General features: G+C 39.8%; 1 protein-coding gene across 2 annotated transcripts; it reads right to left on the bottom strand.

Annotated features, from left to right (window-relative positions):
* Positions 1–1643: 1643 nt before the first annotated feature.
* On the bottom strand, positions 1644–10042 carry NPY1R (neuropeptide Y receptor Y1). Of its 2 annotated transcripts, XM_045552062.1 has the most exons (4): positions 9776–9780; positions 4304–4344; positions 3495–3773; positions 1644–3387 (listed from the first exon to the last, which is right to left on the bottom strand). In XM_045552062.1, exon 4 carries the CDS (start codon positions 3355–3357, stop codon positions 2935–2937), a length of 423 nt encoding a protein of 140 aa, XP_045408018.1. In that variant the 5' UTR covers positions 3358–3387; positions 3495–3773; positions 4304–4344; positions 9776–9780; the 3' UTR covers positions 1644–2934. The 2 variants fall into 2 exon arrangements, with proteins under 2 accessions (XP_045408018.1, XP_045408017.1); XM_045552061.1 differs by having other exon boundaries at positions 3495–4344; positions 9776–10042.
* Between the last annotated feature and the right edge of the window lie 200 nt (positions 10043–10242).

Below are 10242 nucleotides of genomic sequence, written 5' to 3'. Positions count from 1 at the left end.
CCATTTTCTCTCAACTCCTCTACTTCATTCCATACCTTTCTGCAGCTAAAATCAGAAAGAACGTGAATGCTATTGTTATGCCCTAATGTTGCAACTTGTAAAGAGAGGGAAAAAAATATTTTCTACAACTGTATCTTAGGTACAGTCAGTGATTAGTTTAGTAGTTGATTCTGTCTCCACTTAGTGCATGGCTCATACAAATATTTCAACTTTAGCTTCACTTTCCTCTTCTGTGAAGTGGCAATAATACTAGTCACTATGCACTTAAGTACTTGACCTAGTACTTGGCACATACTAAGCTTAAAAATTCTAGCTATTACCAATTTTTTCCAAATTCATATAAACTACATTATAACTATACACTTCTAATAACTATTAATTAATTTTTGCTCTTAGGTTCAATAAATCCAATGGGCCAGGTGTGGTGGCTCATGCCTATAATCCTAGCACTCTGGGAAGCCAAGGCAGAGGATTGCTTGAGCTCAGGAGTTCAAGACCAGCCCAAGCAAGAGCAAGACCCCCGCCTCTACCAAAAATAGAAAAAAAAAAAAATTAGTTGGTGGTAGTGGCACGTTCCTGTAGTCCCAGCTACTGGGGGTTCGGGGGCTGAAGAAAGAGGATAGCTTGAGCCCAGGAGTTTGAGGCTGCAGTGAGCTATGAAGACCCCTCCACCTGCACTCCACCAGGGGCAACCAGTGAGACCCTGTCTCAAATAAATAAAGAAGCAAACCCAATGGTTCCATAGTTCATGATTAATATGGCCCTTTATTCTTCTTGAACTCCAATACATTTGTTGCTGACCTGAGACTTTACCATAGCTCACCAACATATTCAGATAAAAATAGAAGAATTTGATATTCAGTTCATCATTTATATGAAGTTAAGGAATCAGCAGCCTACACAGCTGAATGGTAATTCTAGAAATGGTCTTCTCAGCAAATGTGCTGACAAAGAGGCACCTACATATTAAGGCTGCTCCCAAATAGCAATTTGTTTCCATAGTACCTAAGTAGAAAAAGACAGAATTTTCCAGTTGTTCCCAAAAGCAGAAAAATATCAAATAGTTAAGAATTCCAGGTTTGGATAAGGAAAAGTGATATTAAACATTAAAAGTTGATTTTAAAATAGTTTTTCTTTATTCACTAACTAAAGTACATTCTTGGGTTATAATCTGATTTAATATTAACATTCAATGTTAAAAGTTTTATATTTATTTGACTTATGAAATGGCTGATGCAAGTTCCTGAAATCTAAAATGTCATTTTTGCTTAGTTTAGGAGTGAAAATATTATAATAAAACGAAAAACACCTTCTTAATAAAGATTAACTTAGGAGAAAGAATCCAAAAAAACTTTATGATGTGAATTCTGTATGATTATAAATGAGAAGGAAGGAAATTAGGTCATTATTTATTTATTCTATTTGTTTTAGAAATTTTTTTGAAAAACTTCTAAGTACTTGGTTTTGTGCTATACGCACGGGGGACTGTGAGATTAAGCAATTATTGCCTTCCAGAAGCTTACAGTCCAGCGAGGGAAAGAAACTGAGCCATCTACAGTTGTACCACAAGGAAGAAAATGTTTCATTAGTAGGCACACACAGGATGAGGTGGGAACAAAGAGAGAGACAAAAGAGACTCCTCAGAAAAAGCAGAAACAATTTTAATTTTTATAAAGTATCTGCCCTTCTGAAATCAAACACATTTAATACTTTGTATATAATACACTGAAGGTATGTCTTGTTCTTTAAAATACCATTTCTCCAAGTGATTCTGAGGCTCACTCATGATTACAAGATACATGAAGTTAGGCATATTAACATGACACAACTGTCCTGTACTCTATACAGTGCGTTATTAAAAGGACACCACAAGTCACACAGATTATACAAGTGAACATGGGCTAGATGAAGTGTTCTCAGTTTTTAGGCATTTTTTCTTGCTAGCTGAAGTAAGCACTCTTTTAACATTGTGTCTTGGCATCATCTGCTTTGAAAGACAGACATTGAAAGTTAAAAATGAATTACTGTATAGGTACTGCTGTATGGAAAGTACAGTGTGTGTTTCTATATACTATAAGCTGGAAAATCTGGAAATGCCTTTTGAGTTACATGTTTATGCCAGAAAGCTGGACAAACACTGAACAGTCTGTGAAGAATGGAAAATCTCTTGACCACCAATTCAAATGAGTATAATTCAACTATTTACCACAATACTAATTTACTTATTAATTACTCTGAGAAGCTTTGGTTGTCAGGTACCAAAACAGTTTTGAAGTTAGAGAACTTTCCCTCTTAAGTCTTGTGGGTGGGCCAATGCCTCATGATAGTCACAGCTGAGAAACATTATTTATGAATGTTTACCTTAATTTAAGTGATAATTCAATTAGGAGCAAAGTAAATCCTCTCCTAAAACTAAAAAAAAAAAAAAGTAAATCATTTTTGAATGTCCTTTGGCTCCATGTTCTGATCCTGAAAGCTGCTTTTGCATGCTGCCACCTTTGTAACAGACTAAAATGATGCCTATGATAAAATGGGGATGGCCCAATCTATTGATAATCTAATCTAATAAGGATGGCCCAACCTAATGAGAGTATCAGGTGGCTAGTGCTTCTGAAGTCAGTTAATAGCAATACTTTAAAGACATTTCATTCCAATAAATATGGTATAAAAGTCTTTATATGAATAAGTTCACAAGAAGCACTTCAAGGATGTCTGGTCAAAACTATTGTCAGAAGATTCCAAAACTCACACCTTTTTGTTCCAAATGCAATTATTACACCTATAACAAAAGCAGTCTAAAGCAAGACAAGAAAATCTTGATCTTTCTCAAATGCTTTCAACCCCATTCCTTGGGAGAACAGGTAATGAAAGTATGTTGCAGACTGTGCTTATTTTTAAACAGATGTCTTCTGGGACCATATTCTACAAACAGTTTCAGATTTTTTCATTATCATCATTGTTGATTTTTTTAAATGCGACTGGGCTTGCTTGCTTCAAAGAAGTCTTAGAAACATCTGTGTGCATGGTGGACATGGCTATTGTCTCATAGTCATCATCCCGAGACCGGAAATCACAAAAGTTAAAGAAAAACTGCAAGTCTCTCTGGAAGTTTTTGTTTAGGAATCCATAAAATATGGGGTTGACACAGGTGGATATCATTGCTGTGAGGTGGCAGAGCAGGAATAGCAGATTGTGGTTGCAGGTGGCAATTATCTGATGGTTCCAGTCAAATACAGTGTTAAAGATGGTCAGAGGCAGCCAGCACACTGCAAACGCTACCACAATGGACAGCAGCATGATGTTGATTCTTTTGGTTTCACTAGACCTGTACTTATTGTCTCTCATCTTGTCCATCATGTTGTTTCTCCTTTTTAAGCGTATATATATCTATGGAGGGAAAAAAATAAATGAGTTCAAATGGAACCACTCAATTAATGAGGAACTCTGTGGAAAGAAGGTAAAATAGAAATGATAAGGGAAAGAAGTTTTCTTACCTTGAAGTAACAAATAAATATAAAACAGAGTGGACCAAAATACTGCAGCACCAAGAGGAGAGTGGTGTAAGATAACCTATGAGAGTCCGACGGAAATCTATCAAAGCACACGTACTTGTCCTTGAATGCATCGAGGGTGACATTCTGGAACGGCTCATCTGTCAGTACTTGGTAGATCAGGAAAGGCAGAGAAGAAGCCACAGCAAGGACCCAAATCACACCAATACCTGCATAAGCATGTCTGTTATTTGGCCGCCACCCTCGCGGGTTGATTATCAGCTGATGTCGTTCCACAGCAATGAGGACCAGAGAGAAAATGGACACAGTGATTGAAACACATTGCACAAAAGGATTCAACTTGCACATTGCCTCACCAAAGACCCAGTGGTCCATTAATGTGTAGACAAATGTGAAGGGGAGACACATGATGGCAACAAGCAAGTCTGAGAAGGAAAGGTTCACAATCAGGATGTTGGTGACATTTCTCATCTCCTTTTGTTTCAAGATGATTATGATCAAGGCCAGGTTTCCAGAGACCCCAAGAATGATCACAGCTCCATAAGCAAGAGCTAATGTAAATATCATGGCCAAGGGCAGATGACAATCATCATTTTCAAAAGCCAAAAACTGGGAATTCTTCTCTGAAAAATTATAGTGGACTGAATGATTTTCAACCTGGGAAAATAATGTTGAATTCATTTTGATTGGTTTGGTTGTTATAGATTATTTTAGACAAATGGACAGTATGTTTCTTCAAAGCAGGTCAACAGTTCAGCTTATTCTTATTCCCCATATTGGAATCCATTTACCAAAAATATTGTGAATTCTTCATTCCCTTGAACTGAACAATCTGTAAAGAGAAAATGACCAATTGCATTACTAATTTTATTGAGGGCAGTCAAAATGAATTCTGACTCATAGAATTCTTTAAAGTGAAAACACTGAAATAAACAAAATGTGATCTCATAAACATCTTTCTAAAATGACAGAAATAGTGCAAATATTCTGAATAAAGAAAAATCCTGTAAAATTTTTAATTGGACTGGCTTACACATTGAGTTTTAGAAGAACATAGTAAGGAATATGTAAATCTCATGCCCCGAGTCTTACATAAACAGTACTACCAGCACATTCCTAAACATTTTTAAGAATGTGAATGTATAACAAACCACTTAAGGCACATATTAAAACATAAGAAATGTATGAAAGAAACAAAACAAAACAAAACAAAACCCTAATTCTTCCTTTATACAGAAAATGGAAGAATTAATGTAGAGGTCAAGCTGTAGTGATAGCTCCACCATACACTGGACTTTTTAAGGCAGACACCCAGCACAAGCATATTCAAAGGGAGATGATCAATACAGTGAAACATCAAAAAACTCTCCCATATGAAGAACTGCTGAAAGATCAGACAACGTTTAATCAAAAAAATACTCGGTATGGATGGTATAGATGTCTTCGTATATCTTAATGCGTAGCATGTAGAATGTAGAGTACTGGGCTTAGAATCTACTTTGTCTAACTATATGAACAAGTTAGAAGTAGGACCAAGGGGTGCACATTATGTTTTTTTTTAATCACATTATTATGAGGAACAAAAGTTTAATCAAGTAGAATGAACTGCCTGTAAATCTAGCAAGTGGTCCACACAAAAAAGTTTATAACCACTACATGAAAGACCACTTCAGGAAGTTCTTACATTGTGCAGAAGATTCTAACTTTAAAAATTCTTTGATTTTATTAATATGTCAAAAACTTTCAAAGGATTTCTAAGGTTTTATTCATGTAAATATCCTCCTTCTCCACCAGACTATATGCGTATCCAATACAAGGTTCTAAATTTTCGTTGTAATTTTGATTTTTCACAGTATTTTGTGTTATAAATATTTTTCTCTTGCTAATAAGACAAATCACAGACAACAGACTTGTAGAGATTAAAAAAACCCTTTTTAAAAAATGTCTCTGATTTCCCAGGATTACTAAGTAAATATATGAGATGAGACTTTTTATGTTGTGCCTATGTTAAGAAACTGAATTGTATTTCTTTCTTTCTTTTGTGAGAACAGTAAAAAAAAATCCATGCAGATTTACTTGCATGGAAAGGAAGATAATAAATTTAATGAACAAAAAAATGCATTTGCCTTTTAAGTAATGCTTCTAGGAACCTTTCCTGTAGTGTTTTTGCTTTCTAAAACATGGGATATTTTTTATTATGAAAAGAGGATTTCATCTTATAAAATTCAAGAGGAATAAAAATAAAGGTTGCTATTATGAAGTCAGAATAGTATTAAGGAATTGGTAATGGAATGATTTCAGGTGTGAATGTCATCAGAAATATGGCTCTCTCTCTATGCAACAACCTGTAATGACTCCCTAATACTTATGTGATAATCACACATTTTCTCTCAAGAATTTCAAAGGCAGAGAGAATGATCAGTGACTGTCACTTAGGGTTTGAGAGCAAATCTTGAAGAAGCCGGTAATAATATAAAATTCTTTGGAAATCTCTTACTTTCTTAAGAATTCAAGAAAATTTAGCACCATATTTCAAATTCAAGTTACTATAAAGATATTTAACATTATTTATCAGTTAATTATGAGTTTTTCTTCATTATTTAAAGTAAAACTAGCACAGAAGGAAAGTACCACCTCTATATCCTATGGCTTCTCATGGTTTCCTGTCACCAGGTACCACCAGGTGAATGACAATCCTGGTATGACACTCATGAGGGATGGACTACCGAGTACATTCCCCAGCCTGACTCTTGAAGACCTCTACATTAGGCCTCCCTTCCACTCTTTGCTCTAATAACTCCAGTGTGAATACTCTGTCCTAGACATGCCAGTCTATTCCCCTGCTAGCAGATAGAGCCCTCCGCATCTCTGCCTCTGCCATTCCTCTTGGGTGTTCTCTTTCTCTCACCAGCAATCCAAATTCTACCCATCTTTCAAAGCACCGTTTAGCCTTTTGAATCCTTAATTGGCAACTCTCGATTTTAATATAGTGTTTTTAAGGTGGACATCATGTATACTTCACAGTACCTTGAAAAGATTAGATTTAAAATAAAAGTGGTTTAACTGATATAGTAGATGCATGGACGGAATAGTAGGTTCTTATGTAAATTAGTCCTAACACGAATAGTTCAATTCTATCATAGTCCTTTTACATGCAAAATATATGCTAATCAAAAGTATCATTCTACTAGGTCAGGTATAGAGCAGACAATGTGTGTAAAAAAAGGAATCATTTCTGAAAGAACACTCATTTATCCAACAAATATTTACTTAACACTTATTTTGTGTTAGGCATGATTTTAGTGGAGGGAATGTGACCTTTTCACTGAGTTTCTAATCTTAGAAAGATAAGAAAAAATAAATTAGTAAAAGCTACAATATGATAGGTGACAATAACGGCTATGGAGAAAAATAAAGCAGAGAAGAGGGACTAGTATTGTAGGAAGTTGCAACTTATTACAGGCTGGGGAGAGAAGGTCTCTGGCTGCCTGGGAAGATGGCATGTGAGTTAAGACTTAAGAGTAGTGAGTAGAGAAGCCACACAAGTATCTCAGGGGTGCCTCCCTTAGGGAAAGAGCAAACATAAAAGCCCTAAGGCTGGAGTGTGCCTGGTGTGCTAAACAGCAGTGAGAAGTAGGATAAATAAGCAAGAGACTAGTAGGAAATTAATTGGGAAGGCCAAAGAGAGGGGACATTGTGTAGGGCCTTGTTCTAATGGGACAATCTTTGCTTTTTACTCTGAGAGAGATGGGGAGTCGCTGGAGGGTCTTTGGCAAAGGTGTGAAGATATATATCACTTTTGTTTTAAAATTACTATTCTAGCTGCTGTTTTCAACATATTTAAGGGAAAGAGAAGTAGGGAGATTCATTAGGAGGCTAGTGCAATAATCCAGGTGAAAGATTATGGGGGCCCAGACCAAGGTGTTTGCTGTGGAAAGGAGAAAAATAGAAATTTCATGTCCACTGAATGACTTTGGCAAAAATTGATACATATAGGAATTCATGCAAACACTTACTAAATCATTGCAATGTATGGGCTACAAAGACAGTTTTCTTGCAGATGAGTTTAGTTAAACATACTGAAACTCTACTCTGATACCTTTGAAATTATAGTTGGTAGACATGCCCTATGAGGAATAGCATTTTGCCTACTAAATAGAAGTTAACTTAGCTATACAGAAAATGCAAATTTTATTATTATATTTTAGGTGTTTGCAAGTCCTTTTTGGTAACTGCACATTCAGTAGTCATTCCAGCTGAGTAAAACAGTTTTGCATTGGATAAAATGTGTATTTTTGGTTTACTTTAGCATAATTTCAAGAAATAACTCTCAGAAAATAACAGTACTAAGAGTTTACATACCTTATCTTTGCAAAAGAAAACAATTTGATACCTACTATTCACATAGATATTTATAAAATAAACTATGCAACTATAGACACTATAAAAATTAAAAACTGTTAAATCTCAGTATACCTGTGATGTACATTTACAGCCAACATAGAGACATTACAGAGACTACTCTTATTACCAGTGGGTAAATTAGCCTCCTTGCACAAGGAAATTTCCTTTTCCTTCTTTCCAATTAGAATGTTTTGGCCTTTCACTGCTTACTGTTCTCAGGGCTGTTAGTACCTGAAAATACAGCTCTCTGGTCATAAACTGCTGCAGATAAATTTTTACAAATATTCAAGACTGGTTGTTCACCTCACTTGTTTTGGAAAAGAAATGTCAGCCTTATTGCATACAGCCTCCCAAAGTTCCTGCTAGCTTATCTAAATGAGTTACATAATTCTCTGTTCCTTCCCACAGGGGAGGGCTTGCTAAACAGACAGCTGCCTTAGACAATAAGAAAAGACTAATAAAGCATAACTGCTGAGAAGCATTCAGTCTTTAGTCAAGGGTGGGGAACTGAGCCAGATTGCTTTCTCTTTCTCTCTTGCTTCCTCCGGGAACCAGCCTAGGGTCTTGGGACTGACAGCTACTGTTTTTCTGTTTCAGTCCTGACAGAGACAAGCAAACTCTGCACTTGCCCGTCTGTGTGTGCCATCCTGCAAGTTATGCTTTCTCACAGTATCCAGGGGGGCATGACAAATCAGTGAGTGCTCCAATGTGTGTGTGTGTGAGTGTGTGTATAGTGAAACGTCGAAACACACTCTTTTTCTCCCCTCCCCTAGGGTTTTCCTGTGCTCAAGGACTTACCAAAGAATGAAATGGGATGTGTTCAAATTCCTGCTGACACGCTTACCCACCCACCTTTTTCATATTGTATAACTAGGTGAACTGCCGGAAATTTCCCCCATTTCCTGACCCACTACTACACACACACACACAAACACACACACACACACACACACACACACACCTATCAGGGAACATCCCTACCCGTGATAAGAGATGGCAAAACACATCCAAACCAACCAAAAACAAACAAGCTGAGCCCAAACCCAAAGTCAGTTCTCTCTACCTGGGGACCAAAGGGACACCCTACTAAGCCCCCTCCACCTCCTGTCCATCACCAATCTCCAAACGCAGCCCTGCTCCATCATTACCGTTCTAAAAGAAGGAGCTAAAGAGTTCCAAGATTGAAACTCCGAAAGAGGAAGGGCTCAGGGTGTCTACCGGGGCGCAGCGACAGACTGGAAGGGCCCAGCACAGGGGAGCAGGGCTCAGCCGCACCTGGACTCGCGGAACCCACAGGTGCGTGGGGGGGGGGGCGCGGCTGGGGTCCACGACCCCCGGGGCCCGCCCGCACCTCCTCCCGCTCCTCCTCCCGCTCCCAGCCCCACGCGCGCCGCGGGACCCGGGCGACAGCGGGCGACTAATCAAACCCACCCTTCTCCGGCTCCTCCCAGCCGGTTACTCCGCGAAAACTCCAGCGCAGCCGCTGCCCCCGCCAGCTCCCGAAAAATGTGACAGATGAGCGAGGTGCGGGGTAGACGAACTAGGGCCCCTTCCCGACCCCGAGTCCTTTTTAAGCGATTCAGAGGAGAGGAAAACTTGGATCCCCGCCCAGAAATCCCCCAGGAACGGGTTGTGGGGAAGCGCGCACTCCGGGTAAGGTGTCCTCTCCCCGCACGGCGTCGCCCGCACCCTTTGCAGGGCCCGGGGGTCCGCTCATTTGGAGCAACCCGCAGCTGCGCGCCCGCTCGGTTCCCCGGAGCCAGCGTCGGGAGCCCGCATCCCTTCCCTCCCTCTCATCCTGCGCCCCGTCAGTGGCAGATTTCTCAAAGTCTCTTAAGAGGCATGAACTGGAAACTTACCCTCTTTTGAATTCGTCTTCTTCGCTCCGGTTTATTAAAGAGAGAAGGGTGGGGAGGGAAAGGAGCGGAGAGGGGAAGCGAGACCCGCTGGTATCTCTCCTGCTCAAATCCTAAAGATCGATGAAGCTAGGAAGAGACGCCCCCTTACAGCCGAACTCCACCTCGGCCGGGGACCACGTGACGGCGCCCGGCGAGCAGCGCCTGCGGCTCCCCCGCCCCCCAACACCTCGCGGAGGTGCGCGCCTCGGGGAAGCGACGCCCGGCGAGGCCGCGGAGAAAAGCGACTGAACCGCGCGTCTGTAGATACGCACCGTGCAGAAGCGCTCGTCCCCCGCAGTCCTCGACTCCAGGAAGGCGACGCGATCTTACCAGGCTTTGCAAAGTCGGGGGCCACTGGTTTTTCTTTGTTTGCAGGCCAGCGCCACCTTGTGGCCGCAGTTGTACCCGCGAAGAGCGCGAGCGTCCCC

The sequence above is a fragment of the Lemur catta genome, chromosome 5 (genome assembly GCF_020740605.2).
Source record: "Lemur catta isolate mLemCat1 chromosome 5, mLemCat1.pri, whole genome shotgun sequence".
Lineage (NCBI taxonomy): Eukaryota > Metazoa > Chordata > Mammalia > Primates > Lemuridae > Lemur > Lemur catta.
The sequence above is the reverse complement of the archived record's forward strand: the minus strand, read 5'-3'. Positions and strand labels throughout refer to the sequence as shown.

Bases quoted from the DNA above. Each gene is read 5' to 3' on its own strand.
- NPY1R (XM_045552061.1), bottom strand. From the start codon at position 4,193: ATGAATTCAACATTATTTTCCCAGGTTGAAAATCATTCAGTCCACTAT. The intron at 3,388-3,494 runs GTAAGAAAACTT...TTCCCTCCATAG, and splicing joins TATTTATTTGTTACTTCAAG to ATATATATACGCTTAAAAAG.